The sequence below is a fragment of the Theropithecus gelada genome, chromosome 20 (genome assembly GCF_003255815.1).
Source record: "Theropithecus gelada isolate Dixy chromosome 20, Tgel_1.0, whole genome shotgun sequence".
Lineage (NCBI taxonomy): Eukaryota > Metazoa > Chordata > Mammalia > Primates > Cercopithecidae > Theropithecus > Theropithecus gelada.
In genome coordinates, this window is record NC_037688.1 from 67,826,265 (window position 1) to 67,849,022 (window position 22,758).

The 22,758-nt window shown below is 48.0% G+C and overlaps 1 protein-coding gene across 3 annotated transcripts; it reads right to left on the minus strand.

The window, feature by feature from the left end:
- Positions 1–117: 117 nt before the first annotated feature.
- NTAN1 (N-terminal asparagine amidase) lies at positions 118–18,489 on the minus strand. Of its 3 annotated transcripts, XM_025371591.1 has the most exons (10): positions 18,309–18,489; positions 10,577–10,679; positions 10,435–10,500; positions 10,023–10,131; positions 6,899–6,972; positions 4,005–4,058; positions 3,459–3,512; positions 2,373–2,470; positions 809–922; positions 118–459 (listed from the first exon to the last, which is right to left on the minus strand). In XM_025371591.1, the coding sequence occupies exons 1-10, from the start codon at positions 18,387–18,389 to the stop codon at positions 280–282; spliced, it is 933 nt and encodes a 310-aa protein (XP_025227376.1). In that variant the 5' UTR covers positions 18,390–18,489; the 3' UTR covers positions 118–279. The 3 variants fall into 3 exon arrangements, with proteins under 3 accessions (XP_025227376.1, XP_025227377.1, XP_025227378.1); XM_025371592.1 differs by lacking the exon at positions 10,577–10,679; XM_025371593.1 differs by lacking the exons at positions 10,435–10,500; positions 10,577–10,679.
- Between the last annotated feature and the right edge of the window lie 4,269 nt (positions 18,490–22,758).

The window sequence follows — 22,758 nt, forward strand, 5'->3', positions numbered from 1 at the left end:
ACCTGAAATAGCTGCCGATAGACCAGTGGGAGGTAGGGTCTCCTCTGCCCCTTGTTACTGACCAAAAAAAAGCTGGACATCAACTTTTTAGTAAACCAAAAAGTAAGTCTCAACAAATGCCTTTGCCAAAATAAGGTTTTATTTTGAAAGTCATTTGAAAGACAGGAGGCAAGGAGGCCTACGACCCAACGGATGTAGGTTCCAAATCTGGATTCGTACCAGCCCCACCAATGGTCTCTGTCAGGCCAAAAAGGTGCTTTCTTTGGTAATTCCTGTTTTTTAGCTTCCTGGAGAAGAGATCTTTTCCCACAAGCCATCTTCATTTTTTTTGTAGAGTAGGGCTTTATTTCCAGGAAACAGTGTGTTAGTTGGAGATGGGTATTTTTTTAAAAACATCAAGGTAGATCTAATATGTTCAACAAAGTGAGGCGGCTCAGCCAGAGGCGAAGTAGAAAGATTCTGAAAACACAAGATGGTGGGCATGAGAGAAGTCACCTTGCTGTTCCCCGCTTTGATAAAGATGTCAAAGTATCTTTGTTCTTGGACACATATATAGTAAAATACGTAAGAAATGAGGTGGCCTGGATTAATAAGAAAAAAGTTGAATGCTTACTGCTTTACCCACACAAATTTCCATCCAGGACTTGACATATCCCCAGTTGATATACAAGTTAAATGGGGTCTGTCAATGGCATCCAAAAAGTAAAAGGGAAAGCAGCTATGACCTGGTCTAAACCCTTTTTTTTCCTTACAGATGGGGAAACCAGGGTCCAGAGATTTAAGACTTACCCAGCCTGTAAACTCTCACCTCTAGTATTTGCTTGTCATCTTGCTGCAACCAGAAATCCACATGTGGAAATGGCGTCCAGGAGTACGGTCCTATACGAAGTTGTTCTGTCTCTGCATCATAAATGCTAATCATCTACAAAAGAACGTGTCAAGGATAGAATTTCAGGAATGTCACCCACTTTTCAAACCCTCCCAGTAACGCAAGCGCCAGTGTAGTCCTTTCATGCATTTCTCTGCATAAGCTGCTTAAAGCCTGTCTGAAATAACAAACTGCCAGCTACTGAACACGTCCCATGTGTCTGCTGCTGCACGCTGTGGGGCATACACATGACTGCTGAGCGCCAACAGCAGTCCCACAGGACAAGGGTGTTTTTCCCATTTGGGGTGAAAACTTGAGGCTCAGAGAAACGGGGCCCATTTCCCAGGTCACGTGTCCAGTAAGCCTCAGAGCTGGGCCTCAAACCCAGATGCGTCTGACTAAAGTCTGTGTTCCTCATTGCCTCATTATTTATACCCCAAACAACTGATCACCTTGCAATTGAAAAGCATACAGTGCCTGCTGCCCTGTCTCTGAATTGACAAAAGACCAAGGCGAAAAGTCTGCACAGTCTTAACGTTTCTACCTCCACTCCTAAGAGAAAGATAGGAGGGTGAACAGAATGGCTCCTAAGTGTCTAGAGTTCCCCTCCCTGGAGAGGGAAAATGCAGCCTTTACCCCCATCAAAAGAAAGAAGCTAATTTGCCAAATGATCCATTCCTTGAATTCCCAAATTTGCCAATGGCAGCCTCAGCTTACCCAGCAATATTCACTTTGGTAACTGAGACTGAAATCTGTTCAGAGTATCAAACTAAACTAGGCCTGTTACGCTCCTTGAGAAGTCCTAAAAATGTTAAAAGGGGTGGCAAAACAAATCGCTCTGAATCCAAACACATTTTCCAGTGAAAACATCAGCATTTCATAAATGAGAAGATTTCTTTGGGGTGGCCTGAATATGATTTCTGTTTTTTCACACTTTGAGCATTTTTAAAGCTTTCACCCATTCCTCAAATGGCATATAAACCTTGAGTTTTCTGTTTTCTAACTTTTAAAATCACAGTGTTATCTAATTAAGTTCACTGAGGGAATCAGACTTTAATTTGATCATTATTTTGGGTTAATTGTTTCAGCAAATTGCTCTTCGGCGACCCGGTCCAAAAGAATGCCTAGTCCCGAGTGCAGAGGGGAGAAACCTCCACTCCTGCGTCCCAGGTCTCCTCTCTTTGTAGGAACTTTATAGGAAGGCTCTTACGAAGTAACAGAAGTTTGTTCTCTTTGAATTCAGATGCTTGGGTTCACACATACCTCCCACACCTTTTAGGCAGAGAACTGGAGCTGATGACCTCAAGATGTTCATTACTATTTTGAGACAGTGAGTGTGGGGAGGTATGTGTGTATGTGCTGGTCCCTGCTAATTGACAACTGTAAAGAAGCTGACATACAGCATAAACTTTTCTAAGATCCAGAAAACTTAAGGCCTTGATATTTGATGCCCCTTTTTTTTTTTTTTTTTTTTACCCCTTAACAAAGATGATTTCAAACTCACTGGTCCTCCTGCTAAAGTCCGCGCGGCCCGCAGCTGCTCCTCTGGACCCCGATCTTGAAAGGAGGCTCTGTAAATCTCTGCAGTCTTAATATTGACAGCTGTGAAGGACAACAGGATGACTCTGAATTGACAAAAGACCAAGGCGAAAAGTCTGCACAGTCTTAACGTTTCTACCTCCACTCCTAAGAGAAAGATAGGAAGGTGAACAGAATGGCTCCTAAGTGTCTGGGGTTCCCCCTCCCTGGAGAGGGAAAATGCAACCTTTACCCTAAGAAAAGTGCAGGGAGGCCCGAGCTGAACTCGATGAGATTTTGTTCTAAACCAAGAGCTGCTTTCCACATGGGAGGCAGCCATTCCTTCAGTCGGACATGTAGCAAAACCTCTGGTCAGCCCTACTGGTGTACAGCCAGGGGTAGGTAGGTCAACTGTGATCGTTCTGTTGGAATCTTCACAATTTAGTATTTTATACATACACGAAATTACACAGAATAGAACAGTGAACACCATGTACCTACTACCCAGCTAAATCAATCAGGTATCACCGATACAGCAGCAGCTCTCTGAAATACAGCCGATTCTTCGCCTTTTCCTCAGGAGTCCTGGGGCTGTCAAGCAGGGAGGATGGTTCTGGGTTTTCTCTAGCCTGAGCTTTACACTTTGGAGGACTTCTGTTCTCAAGCAAAACCTCCTCAGTTCCTGATGTATAGAAGGATTCCAGTGCCTACCTTCCTCCCCCAGAGCACTGGCAAGAGAAAAGCACGCCTGGCCTGGGGTGCTGGGGAGAGATGGAAACAAAACCAGGTGCTCTCCCAGCTCCTGGGAAGGGTGGGCAGGGCCTGTGCTTTCTATCTGCTACCACGTTGCTGCTTCAAAGTCTTAAGAAGTGAATGTTACCTCAGTTTTGTAGGTAAAGCTTAGAGAAGTTAAGCTACTTGCCCAAGGTTTCACAGCAGATGTTCGCAGGTGCTGGGATCTGAACCCAAGGCTGTCCCATCCTGACAGCAGTGGGGTCACTGGTTTGCTGAATCAGACTTTAACCGCACATGTGACCAAGCCTCCAACCCACAAAAGATGCACACTACTTACCAATGCCATATATTATCGGAAAGTGGTTTTCGTTTTCTTCCCGGTCATTTAATTCTACAAAATAAAAATGTTTAAGATACACTTTTTAAAGAAATACCAAACAATTATTTTTACTTTGTATAATGAAGGCCAAGAAGGAACTCCTCAATGCAGAAAGGGAGGAAAATTCCAGAAAATGAAAAGGATTGTGGCCCTGTTTCCCTACCCTGTCCCAAGGCAGGGGGGTTTCTACTGAACAAACTGGCAGCTGCAGAATTGGTCCCCACTCCCCCCACCTTCTCCGTGCGCCCTGTCTGCCACACAGGTGGTGGCTCCTCTGAGATCCAGTGCCCTCCTTCCTGGGAGACAAGGGGGCCGCACTGAAACTGAGGCTGGGCAGATGGTGACAAGGGCAAGGGGAAGGCCATCCCACCACAGGAAGAGCCAGAACAGATGCTGGCCAACCCGTGACAGCAGTGTGTGCCAGGACTTGGGCCCACTGCAAGGCTGGGGGCAAAACAGTCCTGAGACCCACATCTTCACTTTGGGACAAATGGCAGAACTTACCTGTCACACACAGTGTCACTAAGTGAATGTCATCTTCTTGCCTGTCAAATTCACCTACGATGAGAAGTTCAAGACTGGATATCAGAAAAGTTCCTCTAGTTACCAGAACAAACTGCTGAGCAAGCCAAGGACAGGCAGGGACGGCAGCCAGCTGAGTGTGCTCCACCCCACACCCCAACGCCCACGCCCAAGCAGCCACAGCCTGGCCTCTGGGGAGCTGACACCACAGAACCCCGACCGCCAGAAGATGGCCACATTCTCAGCCTCAGGCCCAAAGGAGCCTGGGCTGAGCCTTCCCATTTTTCTCCTCATTCTGAGAGTTTTGCGGGGACCCATGGATTCATAAGATTTTTACTTTTCTCCTAAGTAAACTGTTTTCCTGATTATCAGAGTTGTAAAAACAAACATCTGGCCACTGTAACAGATTTGAAAAATACAGGAGAACATAAGGAAGTCGGTTTTTAATGTCCATAATCCTAGCACTGTTAATAATTAGTGTATTTTCTTCCATATTTTTCTGTGCTCAGCAGAGCTGACCATAAAGACAATTTTACAATTTTTTTTTTTTTAAGATGGAGTCTTAGGCTCTGTCACCCAGGCTGGAGTACAGTAGAGCGACCTCTGCTCATCACAATCTCCGCCTCCCGGGTTCAAGTGATTCTCCTGCCTCAGCTTCCAGAGTAGCTGGAATTACAGGTGTGTGCCACCACGCCCAGCTAATTTTTGTATTTTTAGTAGAGACAAGGTTTCACCATGTTGGCCAGGCTGGCTGGTCTTGAACTCCTGATTTCAAGTGATCCACCAGCCTTGGCCTCCCAAAGTTCTGGGATTACAGGAATGAGCCACTGCGCCCAGCCAACAATTTTATATCCTGATTTGCTTGTGCATAGGTATTTTCCCATGTAATTCTCACCTTTATGTGTTATTTTTTAGCGACTACATAATTATTATTCTGATAACATCAGATTTCCTGTTATACGTAATGTTCTACTGCTCATCTTCAGGCTCAAATCTCTATGCACATTTCGGATTATTTTCTTAGCATGTATTTCCACAAGGGGAATTACTGGGTCAAAGGATATTAACCTTTTACTTATTTATTTTTTGAGACTGAGTCTCCCTCTGTCACCCAGGCTGGAGTGCAGTGGTGCGATCTCAGTTCACCGCAACCTCCGTCTCCTAGGTTCAAACAATTCTGCCTCAGCCTCCTGAGTAGCTGGGATTACAGGCGTGCACCACTATTCCCATTTCGCTCTTGATGCCCATGCTGGAGTGCAATGACATGATCTCAGCTCACCACAGCCTCCACCTCCCGGGTTCCAGCAATTCTCCTGCCTCAGCCTCCCAAGTAGCTGGGATTACAGGTATGCTCCACCATGCCCAGCTAATTTTGTATTTTTAGTAGAGACGGGGTTTCACCATGTTGGTCAGGCTTGTCTCGAACCTCTGACCTCAGGTGATCGGCCTGCCTTCAACTCCCAAAGTGCTGTGATTACAGGCAGGAGCCACTGCGCCTGGCCTAATTTTTGTATTTTTAGTAGAGACAGGGTTTCACCATGTTACCCAGGCTGGTCTTGAACTCCTGACCTTAGGTTATCCACCTTCCTCGGCCTCCCAAAGTGCTGGGATTACAGGCATGAGCCACCGTGCCCGGCCGGATATGAACCTTTTTTAAGAGTTGACTCATGGCAAGACCCTGTCTCTACAAAAAATTTAAAAATCAGCTGGGCATCCATCCTGGCTAACACGGTGAAATCTCATCTCTACTAAAAATACAAAAAATCAGCTGGGCATGGTGGCGGGCGCCTGTAGTCCCAGCTACTAGGAAGGCTGAGGCAGGAGAATGGCATGAACCCGGGAGGCAGAGCTTGCAGTGAGCCAAGATCGCGCCACTGCACTCCAGCCTGGGTGATAGAGCAAGATTACATCTCAAAAAAAAAAAGAAGAATCAGCTGGGCATGGTGGCATGCACCTAGTCACAGCTACTTGGGAGGCTGAGGAGGGAGGATCACTTGAACTCAGTAGGTTGAGGCTGCAGTAAGCCATGATGGTGCCACTGCACTACAGCCTGGGCGGCAGAGTGAGGCCTTCAGTCATGATGCCAAATTGCTTCTCGGACAGGCTGTACCATTGTATGAGTAAGCTTACCTCACAGCCTCGTGGTTAGTCCACACACAACAATGTCATCTTTGTTTCCTTCTTTCTTGAAAATATTTGCTAATTTAGGCCAGGCACAGTGACTCACACCTGTAATCCCAGCACTTTGGGAGGCCGAGGCAGGTGGATCACGAGGTCAACAGTTCACAACCAGCCTAGCCAACATGGTGAAACCCCATCTCTACTAAAAATACAAAATTAGGTGGGTGTGGTCGCTCACGCCTGTGATCCCAGCTACTCGGGAGGGTGAGCCAGGAGAACTGCTTGAACCCAGGAGGCAGAGCTTGCAGTGAGCCGAGATTGTGCTACTGCACTCCATTCTGGTCAACAGAGCAAGACTCCGTCTTTAAAAAAAAAAAAAAAGAAAGAAAAAGAAAAAAACATGCTAATAGGGAAAAAACGGTATCATCAGTGTTTTAATTTTCTGCAGATTAAAATGGACATTTTTGCCAGGAGGGAGGGTGGCTCTGTTTTCACACAGTTGAGAGCACTTACTGTTTTGGAATGTGTCCACTGCTGTTTTAGTAGAAAATCTTGTCGCCAGCCCTGCAACCCTACACATGAGCTCCATGCATTCAGTGTTTCTGTGAAACTCCAAGCGAGGCAGTCTGTTTCTCTACGCTGCTCCAAGGGGGGGTACCCTTCTTAGGTTTTGTACTAGTTGGGATTTTTAACCCAAGCAAATTCAGGTACATATTTGTATCCAATTTGGGGGAAAGAAAAAACAATGAACTTACTAAGAAGTTGATGAGTGAGTTTTTGTGACAACTGCCTGTCGTCACTGAAGCCTCCAACGAGGTGCATTTCCAGCCTGGCAAAGAGATGGGACAGGGGTCAGAGGCCAGAAGACGACACCAGTGCGTGCACTGGTCTCACTTTGCACTTTCATTCTCAGTTTCTGTGAACCTTGCTCTACAGCAGAGCTTCAGGTCATCTTCGTGCCACCGCAAAACAAAACACCTGCAGCACACGGCCAAGGCCAATGGCAAGCTTCTGGGGACCCTGCCCAGGGGCCCTGAGGACTCAGGGGATCCATATCTGAACACAAACGTGATGCCGCCTCCATGCACCAGTGGGGAGCTCTGCTCTAGAAGAGTACGGGCACAGGACGGGCGCAGTGGCTCACACCTGTAATCGTAGCACTTTGGGAGGCTGAGGTGGATGGATCACTTGAGGTCAGGAGTTCAAGACCAGCCTGGCCAACATGGTAAAACTCCATCTCTACTAAAAATACGAAAATTAGGCCAGGCATAGTGGCTCACACCTGTAATGCCAGCACTTTGGGAGGCTGAGGCAGGCGGATTGCTTGAGCTCAGGAGTCTGCAACCAGCCTGAGCAACTCCATCTCTATTAAAATACAAAAAAACAGAACTCCATCTCTATTAAAATACAAAATAGAATAGAAACTCCATCTCTATTAAAATAAAAAAAAAAAAAATCTGGCCGTTATGGCATGCACCTGTAGTCCCAGCTACTTGGGAGGCTGAGGCAGGAGAATTGCTTGAACCCGGGCGGCAGAGGTTGCAGTGAGTCAAGATCGTGCCACTGCACTCCAGCTTGGGCTACACAGTGAGACTGCATGTCAAGGGAAGAAAAAAAGAAAATTAGCCGGGCATGGTGGCGCACCTGTAATCCCAGCTACTCGGGAGGCTGAGGCAGGAGAACTGCTTGAACCTGGGACGTGGAGATTGCAGTGAGCCGAGATCGCACCACTGCACTCCAGCTCTGGGCAACCGAGCAAGACTCCGTCTCAGGGGAAATAAATAAATAAGTAAGTTGGGCGTGGTGGTGGGCGTCTGTAATCCCAGCTGCTTGGGAGGCTGAGGCAGGAGAATCACTTGAACCCAGGAGGCAGAGGTTGCAGTGAGCCAAGATTGTGCCATTGCATGCCAGCATGGGTGACAGAGCCAGACTCTGTCTCAAAAAAAAAAAAAGTTTGGGGCCAGGTATGCTGGCACATACCTCTATTCCCAGCTACTCGGGAGGCAGAGGTGGAAGGATTGCTTGAGCCCAGAAGTTTGAGACTAGCCTGGGTGACGGTGAAACTCTGGCTCTAAAACAAATTTTAAAAAAAACAAAAAAACTGAGCAACTGCCTCTTGGAAGCCCTCCTTAGGAGTCACACTGCACATTAGCACAGTGAAACTCTGAGAAGTCCTGCGATTGAAAAAACCCAACTTTGTTGAATCCAGTGTTTCCCACACTCATCTACTACCCCCTTTTCCACAGCCCGTCAACCGGGGAAATTCATGCTCGGCAAAGTGTTGCCGGACTTCACGCTGCCTTCTGAGACACACAGTCTTCCTAAGGGATGAACCAGGACCTTGGATGTATCCAGCATGGGGCACAGCCTCAAGGGGCCTCCTCATAAACTCCGAGTAGTAAAGAGAGCTGTGCCCACCATGGCTGTGCTCGCCACTGGGCCACTAGGTTTGCCTCTGACTCCCCAAGTAATCACAGTTGTTCTACAACAGATCAGGAAGAGCTGACAAGCATGTTCTGAGAACCATGGAGCACAGTGTGTGGCAACATAATGACACTGATTATGTCCCCCTGCCGGGGACAAGGTGATAGACAAATGAAAATACTATTTTGGGTCTGCATGGGTCACATGCCCATGAAGTCAGCCCAGCGTTGGCACAGACCGCAGAGGTAGAATTTAGAATCGATCACTATTGACTAGCAAAACTCTCCCAGAGAACTCTCTTTCCTTTTTTGACTCCTGCGATTCCAAGCCTTTGTATATGATGGGAATAATTCACTCAATGGCTGCCTTAGACTTCAAATAAAATGACAGCAACGCCTGCCAGGTCTACACAAAGACAGAGCACGGAGAGGGGACAGGTGTGTGAACAGTGGTCTTGACAGCAGGCCTGTGTCATCAGCCTCCACTTAGCTCCTGTGTGCTCCAGCATGTTGGGCCTCAGTGCCTGTCTCTGTCAAACGCAGGCAGCAGATACTTTACTGCAGGGAGAGAGGATAGGTGCTGCGGGGGCAGCCGGGCTGGAGGCTGCTGCTTCTCTAGCAATCCGTGGGAAACTATCAATCTGCTAGAATTTAAAACTGCACCCCCCTCAGCTGAGAGAATCACTTGAGCCCAAGAGTTTGAGACCAGCCTGGGCAACATGGCAAAACCCTGTCTCTACAAAAAAAAAAAAAATACAACAAACTAGCCGGGAGTGGTGGTGCACACCTGTGGTCCCAGCTACTCGGGAGGCTGAGGTGGGAGAATCACTTGAGTCTGCGAAGTCAAGGCTGCAGTGAGCTGAGATCACACAACTGCGCTCCAGACAGGGCAACACAGCAAGACCCTATCTCAACAACAACAGAAAGAGAACAAGAAAAAGAACTACAGGCCTCGCCCCCTGACAGTCCCCACATCTTCCTGGCCTCGTCTTCTCCACAGACTGCCTCACCACCCAACACCCCCTCTTGTGTACAGTCTCTCGGCTTCGGAATACGAACACCTTGGGCCAGGCTTTCTGTCTACGCTTCACTGCTATGTCCCTAGAAACTACAAGGGGTAGGTGAGAGGAAGCATTTAACAAGTAACTGCGGGAAAAATGACTGCACGAAGAGCTACCACACCCGGGGGGGAGCAAAGCGACCTGAAAATCGCAAACGCGACGTTCCTAAGAGGACATCAAGTTCAAAGTTAAGCCTTCCATCTCAAGTCCCGCACCCCCTCATTCACTCAACCACTGCTGATGCAGTGCCCACGTCGTGCCAGGTTCTGTTCCAGGGGAACGAGGCAGACACAGCGGTGGCAGCATCCTGTGTTCCCCTAACAGCTTCCAGGCCACGTCCTACACGCGACGGTTCCAAGATCCCAATTCACCTATGACAGCAGCGTGGATCTCACCTTCCACATTGAGCGTGGTCGGAAAAGGATTTTATGGAGTTCATGATCAAGGGGACCTCAGCTTTGGTGTCGGTTCCGTCACAATGTGTCAAGCAGGTGGCCCCATTACCTGAAGAACAAGGGTAAAAGGACTCAAGTTATTCCTGATGCAAGCGCAGTGCAGAGGCCGAGACTCCGCCTGTCCCTCTGGACCGCCTCGTCTTTGAATATCCTGTAGGGGAAAAACGGAAAGGTCTGTGCTGCCCAGCCAACCCATTCTGACCAGGACACCAGGGAGACACCATGCAGACCAGAAAAAAGGTAAGCGGAGTCCGCTTCCAACAAGACACCAGGAAACTCAACGCGAGAATTTCAATGGTCCCAAAGGTTGGGTCAGTTTAAGTAATGGTTTCCTTCACCTCTCTCGTCATACCTGTGTGCCTCAGGACCACAATGTGACAAGTAGTGGCATCATCAGAACCCAGAATGGAGATGGAGCCTGTTTAAAAAAGAAATAAAATAAAATATCCAATAGCCTTTTGGGATAACGCCCAATTCACTGCTTCCTAACCTACCATCCTTTGGGGAGGTCACTGCAAGCTCTCTTTGCTGAACATACAGAAGGCCCTGGGGTCCCACTTGTTGAACAGACTGACCTCTGAGAAGTCTGGCTCTTTCCTGTTTAATTAAAAAAAAATAAAATAGTGATGTAAATTAGTGAGGATGGAAAAACTAAAGATGTGGAGAGAGCCAAAGCGGGCTCTGGTGGGCAGCACGGTAGTGTGTCGGGAGTGTGTCAGCAGACAGAGAGGCTCAAAGAAAAAGGCAGCAGCCACGGTCATTCGGAACAATGCAGAGAAGACGATGAGGTTCTGCGCAGTGGTTTAACCTACGAAACCAGATGTCATAGTAACCTATGAAATGAGATGCAAAAATCCTTTATTACAGTTTTTTTTTGTTTTTTGTTTTTTGTTTTTTTTTTAAAGAGACAGGGCCTCACTATGTTGCCCAAGCTGGTCTTGAACTCCTGGGCTCAAGCAATCTTCCTGCCTTGGCCTCCCAAAGTACTGGGATTACAGGCGTGAGCCACTACACCCGGCTATCACAGTTCTTTACTAAAGAGTGTGAGACTCTTCACAATTTAAAGAGAATCAGATTACACAGGAATAGTGGATGGATGGCTCTGAAATCACATCCCCCTTTTTTTATTTTGGAGACAGTCTCTCACTCTGTCACCCAAGCTGGAGTACAGTGGTACAATTTCAACTCACTGCAGCTTCCACCTCCCAGGCTCGAGCAATCCTCCCACCTTAGCCTCCTAAGTAGCTGGGACCACAGGCCTGCACCACCACACCCAGCTGATTTTTATACTTTTTGTAGAGATGGGGCCTCCCTATGATGCCCAGGCTGGTCTCAAACTCTTGGACTCAACTGATCCACCCGCCTTGGCCTCCTACTGTGCTGGATTACAGGCATAAGCCACCATACCTGGCCTCCTCTTTTTTACCTTAGTCCCTAATCTAGTAATTTCAATTCTGGAAATCTGTCCTAAGGAAATAACTCAAAATGTGTTCATCTCTGTGTTATGTGTTTTGTCTTTTTTTTTTTTTGGGACAGAGTCTTGCTCTGTTGCCCAGTCTAGAGTGCAGTGGCGTGATCTCAGCTCACTGTAGTCTCCACCTCCCAGGTTCAAGTGATTCTCATCCTCAGCCTCCCCAGTAGCTAGGATTACAGGCAGGCGCCACCATGCCCAGCTTTTTGTATTTTTAATAGAAACCGGGTTTCGCCATGTTGGCCACACTAGTATCAAACTCCTGGCCTCAAGTGATCCGCCCGCCTTGGCCTCCCAAGGTGCTGGGATTATAGCATAAGCCACCGTGCCCTGCCCCCTGTGTAATTTGTAATGGGGAAAAGCTGGGAGCAACAATGGAAAAAGTAAGTAAATTATGCACAGAACCAAGTCACAACCACTAACTACACAGTCATGAGAAATGAAAACTATGGGAAAAAGAGTTTCAAAATGCTAATTGAAAAGCCAGCTATAGAAGTAGAAAAAATGTTTTGAAGAGCTATAAATGTGCCATTGACATGACAATGATTAAATGCTTATAGAGAAAAATACTGGAAGGAAATTTCACCAATACAACCATGGCTGTGCCAGAAAGAGCAAACATGAGTGATTTCCTGGTGCTGTTGTCCTCTCTTCTCTCAATGTTCTATCACATAGTTATTATTAGAATATAAAAACCGAATGGATAAGGTAAATTTACGAAAGATATGTTAATACTAAGTGTCAATAATCTAATTGAATATTTGTACAAACTTATTTAGTGAGCTTGCAAAAAAATTTAAGTGGTTAAAAATTCAAGTGGTTAAATTATTTAATGAAAACTTTTTCAAAAATGTTAAATTGATATAACACTACAATGTATCATCATTTCCTTCTTACTTGCAACAAACTCCTGGATGAACAAAATCTTCCTCAAATGTCTGGGCAACGTATGTATGTATTGCCTACACGGGAGGACAGTTTTGCAGTCTCAGTCTTCTATCGACTTCCTGCCATTTCGCATGAGTGGTGCTAATTTAGGTTAGTGCTCGCTTAATAAAACATAAGAGCAGCTGGGTACGATGGCTCCCAACTGTAATCCCAACACTTTGGGAGGCTAAGGGAGGACTACTTGAGCCTTGGAGTTCAAAACCAGCCTGGACAACGAGGAATATCCTGTCTCTACAAAAAAAAAAAAAAAAAATTAGCTGGGTGTGGTGGCGTGTGCCTGTAGTCCCAGCTACTCTGGAGGCTCAGGTGGGAGGATCCCTTGCAGCCAGGAGGTGGAGGCTGCAGTGAACCATGATTGTACCACTGCACTCCAGCCTGGGTGACAGACCAAGACCCTGCCTCAAAAAAAAAAAATTAAGATTAAACTAAAAGAAGACATGTAATAAACATAATGATCAGCTTGATTACTTACACGGCGTTTTCTTCTCTTTATACACTTCCATTAACCGGAAGCAAGGTGTCAATGAAAATGAGACAAGCCCCTCAATTTAAGAAACAAACTAAAGATTAAATGAACTGCAGTGTAAAATTAGATTGGCAAGACAGCCTTGCATGCTCCAGAAGTCAATGAGAAACGGGTGTGACAGACTGTGCTCTAATTCAGAACACCTCTACAGGTGAAAGCCTCTCATTCTCATTCCACTTCCTACCTCACCTTCATTCAGAATAACATAGGGGAGAATTCAGAATTCCCTCTTGATTACTCCTGAAATACTTACCTTCTGCTTTGCTCTTGGAGGGAAGGGAAGGGAAGGGAAGGGAGGGCGCAGAGGCGAATTTTTTTTTTTTTTTTTGAGACGGAGTCTCACTGTGTCTCCCAGGCTGGAGTGCAGTGGCACGATCTCGGCTCACTGCAAGCTCCGCCCCCCGGGTTCACGCCATTCTCCCGCCTCAGCCTCCCAAGTAGCTGGGACTACAGGCGCCCGCTACCGCGCCCGGCTAGCTTTTTGTATTTTTAGTAGAGACGGGGTTTCACCATGTTAGCCAGGATAGTCTCGATCTCCTGACCTTGTGATCCACCCGCCTCGGCCTCCCAAAGTGCTGGGATTACAGGCTTGAGCCACCGCGCCCGGCCAACAGAGGCGAATTTTTAACACTCATTTTCACAACTGGGTCACCACTCAAAAGCAAAGCTATTTGTGAGAAATTAATTATTCCTTTCACAGAGACCAGAAAGCATGTCTCTCTTCAACACAGCTCCTTCGATTTCCCAAAGAAATAAAAGCAAACATTATCGGAAGAGAGAAAGCCAGAAAACTAGCGCAGCAGACTACTCTGCTCTATGTTTTAATTTCTGTTTTTAGACGGGGTCTCACTGTCTCCCAGGCTGGAGCGCAGCAGCAAGACCGTGCCTTACTGTGGCCTCTGGCCTCAAGCAGTCCTCCCACCGCAGCCTCCCAAGGAGCTGGGCGCTACAGGCGTGAGCCACCACACTGGGCTAACTTTTGTATGTTTTGTAGAGATGGGAGGTCTCCCTGTGTTGTTGCCCAGGCTGGTCTCGAACTCCTGGCCTCACGTGATCCTCCTGCTTCAGCCTCCCAAAGTGCTAGGATTATAGGCATGAGTCACTGTGCCCAGCCTCTACTTTATTTTTAATTATTATTATTTTTTTTTTTAAGAGACAAGGCCTCACTCTGTTGCCCAGGCTGAAGTGCTGTGGCCCCATCATAGCTCACTGCAGCCTCGAACTCCTGGGCTCAAGCAATCCTCCCACCTCAGCCTCCTTTGGAGTAGCTGGAACCACAGGCGCACGCCACCACACTTGGCTAATTTTTCCTCTTTCAAGTAGTGCAAAGAGTTTACCCAAACTTCCCTTCTTTGGAAAAACACACAGTCCTACTTTATAAATTCATATACAAATAGTCCCAGTTTTCTTAACCTCTCATATTCTCTAGACACTAATATTTGCTTTAAAAAAAAAACTTTTCCCTCAGTCCCTCATCCCTATTTCCCAATTCCTATTCAAAGGCAGTATTCTCTTAACCCAGTGACCAGCAGATTTTCTGAAAAAGGCCAGACAGTAAATATTTGGGGTTCTGCAAGGCCGCAGTCCCCATCACAATTGCTCAACTCTGCTGTGACGAAGTGAAAGCAGCCACAGACCATACAGATGGTATGTGTAAAACTATAAAGGTGACACCGAAGTTTTAATTTCAATACAATTTAACATGTTACAAAATATTATTTTGATTTTCGACCTTTGAGAAATATAAAGACCACTCTTGGCCTACAGGCTATACATAAACAGGGTCTGGCCCATGAGCTGTGGCTTGTTGACCTGTGTCTTAGCCAATCACCGAGCTGTCACCTAGGGGATGATCATGTGGCCCTCACCCCTGCTGTCCTGTTTGTCAATTCTTCCTTTATAAACAGGAGAGGGGCATGAAAGTGATTTGTGAACCGTAAAGCACAACAGTATATAAGAAATTATGAGGCTCAACACAGTGGCTCACGCCTGTAATCCCAGCACTTCGGAGGCCGACGCAGGAGGATCACTTGAGGTCAGGAGTTTCAGACCAGCCTGGACAACATGTTGAAGCCCCATCTCTACTAAAAATACACAAATTAGCCGGGTATGGTGGCGGATGTCTGGTATCCCAGATACTTGGGAGGCTGAGGCAGGAGAATCGCTTGAACCTGCGAGGCAGAGGTTGCGGTGAGCCAAGATCGCACCATTGCATTCCAGCCTGGGTGACAGAGCAAGGCTGCGTCTCTCAAAAATAAATAAATTAATAAAAGCAGGAACTACGCTATGCTGTGAGCATCTTGTAGACTCTATGGAACTATATCACCCAAGATGTTGCAGGACTGGTGACCGCGTACCCAGTGACTGGTTAAGAGTGACTAAGGGAGGGCTCTCAACAGCTCTGGCCAAAGGAACTTTCTGCAGGGATGGTCAGTCTATATTCGTACTGTCTCATTAGGAGCCACTCTGTCTGCTTAGCACTTGAAATGTGGCTACGGCTACTGAAGAACTGAGTTTTCAATTTTGTCTAATTTTAATTGATTTAAATCATAAGGAACCACATGGCTCGTGGCTACTGTACTGAATAGCGCGGCTCCAGAGGTAAGGGCAGGCTGCCAGGGTTCCAATCCTGGCTTCCCGGCTCCCAGGATGTGGGCCTGGGGCCAGTTTCCCAGCCTCTCTGTGCCTCACAGTTCTCATCTGTAAAATGGGAATAGCAGTAACACTTGCTGTGGTGCTTGGCAGCTTCCACTGTATTACTGTTATTGTTATTTGCTAGTCATAGCTACACACAGGCTTTGAACTGTTGGTACTCCATACTCAGAACACATTGTTACATGAAAAAGACACATAAAACAACATATAGCAAGCTATCATTGTTTAAAAGCAAATTATATACAAAGAAAAACCTCCATTAAGACTTCCACCAAACTGAAGAATGGTTGTAGTCATACATTACTTTCTTCTTCTCTATATTATTATATTTTGCTTTCCTACAAAGAGGACACCCCGCTTTATTACATAAAAATAGTCCAGGCCGAGCAGACTGGCTCACACCGGTAATCCTAGCACTTTGGGAGGCCGAGACGGTCAGATCACTTGAGGTCGGGAGTTCGAGACCAGCCCGGCCAACCACGGTGAAACCCCGTCTCTACCAAAAATAAAAAAATTACCTGGGCTTGGTGGTGTGCACCTGTAATCGCAGCTACTTGGGAGGCTGAGGCACAACAATCGCTTGAACCTGGGAGGCGGAGGTTGCAGTGAGCCGATATTGCGCCACAGCACTCCAGCCTGGGCCACAGAGCGAAACTCAGTCTCCAAAAAAAAAAAAAATTCCAACCTTTAATGTCTCCCTGTCGCTAAGTAGGTGAAAAGTCCATCTGACCCCCTGGTCATTTGGTCATCTGGGTACAACCCACCTCTGTAGGTTTACTTTCCATGTTTCCCCTCCTCACCCTGGCTGCTCTGGGGAAACTGGCCAGGCCACCCACCCACTGAGCCCTTCCCCTCCTGCCCACCGCGCCCCAGGCGGCTTGCCCAGCTGCGATGCCTTCACCCTTCTTTTCAAATCTCTCTCGTGCCTGCATCCTTCACTTACACTGCCGCAAATCAAGGTGATTGCCCCCTTCCAAAGTTCTTGTAACACAAACTGGTCCCCAGTACACAGTCTTTCTAGGACATGTCTTCTTAAATAGGCCAAAACCTTCCTTCCAGAGGAGCAGTCCCGGTATGTCACCAAATCCCCCTCCACACTTAAGTGTGCAGCCCGGGACACCCATCTAACTTTCTATCACGAACATTTTCAAACAGACAAAAGTAGAGCGTCCCCTAAATTCTTCAGGCTGCTGAAATTATTTTTCCTTGGTGAGTCCTACTCTTGACTTCGCTAGTTAACAAGACAGTAACACAATGCAAGGATAAAATGACACACCACCACATCTAGCTCGGTGCATGTTGGCTAACAGACGATGGTCAGTCCTGAAATGCAAGCTGAGAATCACACAGAGCTGTCTGCCTTCTCCCGTCAGTAAGTACTTTTCACCCTTCAGATCACGTTCAGGGGTTATTTTGTGCCCTCGTTTATGCAACACATCTTTACTGAGCGCCAATTCTATGCCAGGGACCGTCCTACGCTCTGAGGATACAAAAGTGAGGATACTACTCTTATCTGCCTTCAGGAGGCTTCCATTCTGGGGACAGATCAAATAGAGAACAAACGAGCAAACAAAATAATCACAAACTGTACGGCTGTGACAGATGAAACCTCTAAATGCCTTCCCCAACCCCACACACTTGGTCAGGTTCCTGTGCTTCACATCTCAGTGAAAGGGGACGCTTTTTCTTTATGGCACTTAACAGTTTACAGTATCTGAGCCTTCTTCCATCAGAAACCATTCTCCCTTCTAGACTATAAACACTCCGAGGGTAGGGACAGTGATAAGTACGGTGCCCAACAGATAATAGGGGCTCGATATTTGATTCTCAAATCAACGAACTGATTGAGTCCCCTTTAACAGGATCTATGGCAAGTAGGACGTCTGCCTCCCCCGCTCCACGCCCCGCTCTTTTTAAAAACTAAGAACCCCCTTGCCAACAGCCCTTGCAGAAGCGTGGACAAGAGTTGAGAGATCCATTTGAGCACAAAAGCAGAAAAAACAAACAAAACCCGTGCATCAGGGCGTGGTCCTATGGCCCAGCTGGGTTGCAAGGCTCGCTCTTCCGGCTAAAAATAACTCGGCGCCCTACGCCCCGGGGGTAGGGGAGAGAGGAGGAAGGAATGGGGGTCCCCGCCAAGATCCCCCGGCCCAAACGCTCTCCGAAGCCCGCCCTGGAATAACCTCCTGCTTCACGGGGACGCAAGAACGAGGCAACGTTCACGGCAGGCTGCCGGTCCCCGAAGGCGGGCGGCCGGATTTGCCTAAACGGACCGGCCCCTCTGGGGGCTGCAGCCGCCCCGTCTGGGAATAAGGGTCCCGGCGTGTCCTCAAGCCGCAGTGCTGTGCGACCTTGGGCAAGTCACCTAACCTCTCTGGGCACCCGTCCCCTCCCCCGTCAGAGAGTGGCCTCCGCTGCAGTCCGCTGAAGTCTCAAGAAGGCAAAAGCTCCCGGACCCCTCAAGGGGAAGGCGCGAGCCAACAGCCAGGGCTCCGGATGTGCCGACAGCGCCAAGTTTCAAGTCTGTGTCGCGTGAGACGGGCGGCGGCGGGGTGAGGAGGGCGCTCGCCCGCCCTGCAGCTTCCCCTCGGGCCCGCCCCGAAGCCCCGCGCCGCGCCCCGCTCACCTCCAAAGGCGGGTGGGCTCGGACGAGGTCCCCGGCGGACTGCGGCAGCCGCACTCGCCTCCCCTCGACGAGCAGCGGCATCGCGGAGGCGGTCGCCCAGGCAGGCCCAGGGAGGCGGTGGCCCCCCCCCGCAGCCCCGGGCCGCCCGCCACCCCCGCCCCTCGGGCCGCGCGTCCCGCCTCGTCCTGCCCCGCCCCGCCGCGGGCGCTGCCGGGAAGTGGAGTCCAGAAGAAGGCGGCGCTGGCCGAAGAGTCTGGAGAAATCCAGGACGGGGTCGCAAGGCCTCACGGGAAATGTAGTCCAAAGCCAGGAAGCGGCCCCGGAAGCAGCCCGCGGCCCGCCTCCTCCGCAAGGGGCGCTGGGAAGTGTAGTCCCAAAAGCGTGGGAGTGAAGGAGGCGGGGAAAGGGGAGCGGCCAGGGAGCAGCTGTGCGAGCCAAGAGAGCCTCCGGGGGAGTTCCCGGGGCGGGTTCTGGCTCCGCCTACTGCGCTTTAGGTCATTGCTCCACGCTTCCCAGGTGTGACCTTCCACAAGCTTGAGTTTGGGACCCTGCTGTGCAGCTCCGTAGGATTGTATTCAATGAGTAATAAACCTAATCAGGCGGGCACGGTGGCTCACGCCTGTAATCCCAGAGCTTTGGGGTGCCGAGGCAGGAGGATCGCTTGAGGCCGGGAGTTCGAGACCAGCCTGGGCAACACAGCGAGACCCACCCTCCCCCATACCCTCGTCTCTGCCAAAAATTTAAACATTAACTGGGCATGGTGGCATGCACCTGTAATCCCAGCCACTCTGTAGACTGAGGCGGGAGGATCTCTTGACCCCAGGAGTGGGAGGCTGCAATGAGCTGTTTGGGCACTGCAGAGGGAGACTCTGTCTTTAAAAATAATAATAATAATAAACGTAAAGAGTCTTAAACTGGTAAAATATATGCTGAACTGTGCTAGCCCCATGTACTAAAGAGATCATCGATAACACTTCGTGGTTGGAATCCAATAGGCCACTCACAGGTGGGCTGGGAATCGTGGGGGAAGGATTTGCGGATACTGACTGCACAGTCCCTAATCTGAGGACTGGTCCCCAAGGCGAGAGGCGTCTCACCGTGGAGCTCTCTTCTCAAATCTGGAAATACTGCTCAAATTCATCCAACTCTGCAGCACATGAACAAAAAGTAATTTTACAAAAGATGCAGTGGTGAGTTTACAGAAGCTACAGAGGAGCCACATGATAGAGCAGAAACTTCATTAGAATTGTATCATCTGTATTCATCGTCTTTCATAAATCTCCCCTCAGCTTACACACCCCATTCAACAAAAATACCAGGAAATTTACTACAGTAAAGAAGTGACTGCAGAAGAGGGTGTTCCCATTGCCAGGTTATCCAACTTCCCACCCAAAATAACTCTATTTCTAGCTACCAGGAAATTATTTCTCTGTATTATTACACCTACATTTCTCGTTTATCCTCACAAATGTAGGAGCTACTATCAACACCTCATTTGTCATTTGTCCTCACAAATCCAGGCGCTACTATCAACACCTCCGTCATAACAGATACGGTAACTTGCTCAAAGTGGTAGAAATAAGTAGTAGCACCAAGACTGAACCCAGCTTTGCATGATTCCAAAGGCAGTGCTCTCCATCACTATAAGATGCTCCTAGACTGTAAACAACTCATTCTAACACAGGTGACATGAAGTAAGTCCCAACTAGGAAAATCGGAGCTAAAAACGGGGTTTGAATCCAGGGTGATCAATGACGAGCAGGCTGGCCTGGAGCAAGCTACTTAACTTCCCTGAACTGGTTTTGTAGAATAGCATGTTTGTTTCACCTGGTACATACTAAACACTCTAAAGATAGCTATTATTGGAATTGCAGAGCAAAGAGTAGTCAATGAAAGTGAGGCATTTGGAAGTGCAAAGGTGAAGAACAAGGGTCTATGGGTTCTGCCTGGGGCTGGTGCAATTTGCCTAAATGGTTTTTCACTTTTGGGTGCTCTTTTTTCAAGTAACCTCAGGTTATCAATCTCCTAGGCTGAGTCCTGCGCTAAAGGACTAAATGAGCGAGATAACAAGCAGGAAACCACTCCCTACCTCTCTTCCACCCCAGCTCCACAAATTTTGGTCTACAGGCAATGAGGAAGCAATAGCAGCTGTGTAGCCGGCACTGCGGCTCATGCCCGTAACCCCAGCACTTTGAAAGGCCGAAGGATTCATTTGAGCCCAGAAGTTCGAGACCAGGCTGGACAACACAGGGAACCCTGCCTCTCCAACAAATACAAAAATTAGCTGGGCATGGTGGCGGGCCTGTAGTCCCAGCTACTCAGGAGGATCAGTCAAGCGTGAGAGGTCAAGGCGTCAAGGCTGCAATGAGGCACGACTGCGCCACTGCACTCCTGCCTGGGTGATTAGAGCAAGACCCTGTCTCAAAAACAAAACAAAGAAAAAGAAAGCACTAATTACAATGTTGGAAAGCCTGTTTCATGATAGGAAACCAACCTGCCTACCTCACAAAAAGGCTGATGGCAAGGTTCAAAGAATATATACAGGGAAGTATTTTTTAAATTACAATTTTTTGAGGCCAGACATGGTGGCTCACGCCTGTAATCCCAGCACTTGGGGAGGCCGAGGCGGACAGACTGCTTGAGGTCAGGAGTTTAAGACCAGCCTGGCCAACATAGTGAAATGCCATCTCTACCTAAAGATACAAAAATTAGCCAGGTGTGGTGGTGCGTACCTGTAGTCCCAGCTACTCAGGAGGCTGAGGGGGTGGATCACTTGAACCCAGGAGGTGGAGGTTGCAGTTGAGCTGTGATTGCACCACTGCACTCCAGCCTGGGTGACAGAGTGAGACTCTGTCTCAAAAAAAAAAAAAAAAGATGGAACATTATATAGAACCTTAGTAAATATTTAGTGAAAGGATCTCAATTTGTTTTTCAAAATTTTTAACATAGAGATAGGGGGGTCTCATGATGTTGCCCTGGCTAATCTCAAACTCCTGGCTTCAAGAGATCCTTTTGCTCACCTCTCCAAGTGCTCAGATTACAGGCATGAGCTACCACACCTGGCCCCAAATTATTACATACATTATAAATCCTACTCAACGATCCAGTCAGACTGAAACACACAAAAGGAAAGCATTTGATGGAAGAAAACATGGTGGAGCTTTGGGTGTTCAATTAGTTGAAACAAAAACACTTGCAGTTGTAAACCAATGAACAGTTCTCAAGGCAGCCTGCACCTTCAAATCACCAGAGGGCTTTAAAAACCATCCATGTCCAGATCCCTCTTCTGGAGACTGATTCAATCAGAGGTTGAATTGGTGTGTGATGTGAGCCTGGGCATACTTAGTTTCTCAGCACGCCCTGAGGGATTGATTCTAGGGCATACCCAGGGTTAAGAACCACCATCATAAGCACTGCCTAGCAAGGGAAACACACTGGTTCCTCCTCTCCAGTTCAGATCTAAGTTGGTACCATTATGGAAGAAATGGATCTTTTTTTTTTTTTGAGACAGAGTCTGGCTCTGTTGCCCAGGCTGGAGTGCAGTGGCGCGATCTCGGCTCACTGCAAGCTCCGCCTCCCACGTTCACGCCATTCTCCTGCCTCAGCCTCCCGAGTAGCTGGGACTACAGGCACTCGCCACCACGCCCGGCTAATGTTTTGTATTTTTAGCAGAGACGGGGTTTCACCGTGTTAGCCAGGATGGTCTCGAGCTCCTGACCTCGTGATCCGCCCACCTCGGCCTCCCAAAGTGCTGGGATTACAGGCATGAGCCACCACACCCAGCCGGAAGTTACCTTTAACCAAAAAAAGCTTCCCACGAAAGTGCTTCCTTTCTTACAAGAAAACAACGGCCATTAAATTGCACATGAATCGAATTATTAAAGCCTTACACTAGTATCTTATTCCCATTTTACAGTTTAATTAGCGCTCAGAGAGGTTAGGTAACTTGCTCAAGGTCAAACAGCTGGTTAGGAAAGGAAGCCCGTGGCAATCGGTAAGTTGACTTGTAAAAATTCAGCCACTTCTCATCAAGGAAGACCAAACCAGAGCACACAGACAAAAGGACAGACCCTGGAGACGCCTACAACTGACAGCTTGCTTTTCAGTGAAAGGGAAAATTCCCATTGTTGGCATGTAACTTATAAGGAGATTTTACAGTATTTTTCCCCATAGATGTCCCTTCAAAAGCCTGTAACTTTTTGCAAGAAGTGTCTCCTTCCCTTGGACCTGCTTAAGCCTCAATCACTCTTGGCTGGGTGTGATTAGGGAGAGTCGCGGATACTTCATATGGTGCACATGGAAGCCATCCTCAGCCCGGCATCCAGTGAAGTTCATCGAGCTCCCTGCCACACCAGCACAATTTCTCCCTCTTCAACAGCATTGTCTCAGGAGTTTTCCACTGCAAAATGCTTTCATACATTAAATTAAAAAAAAACACAAAACACAGCAA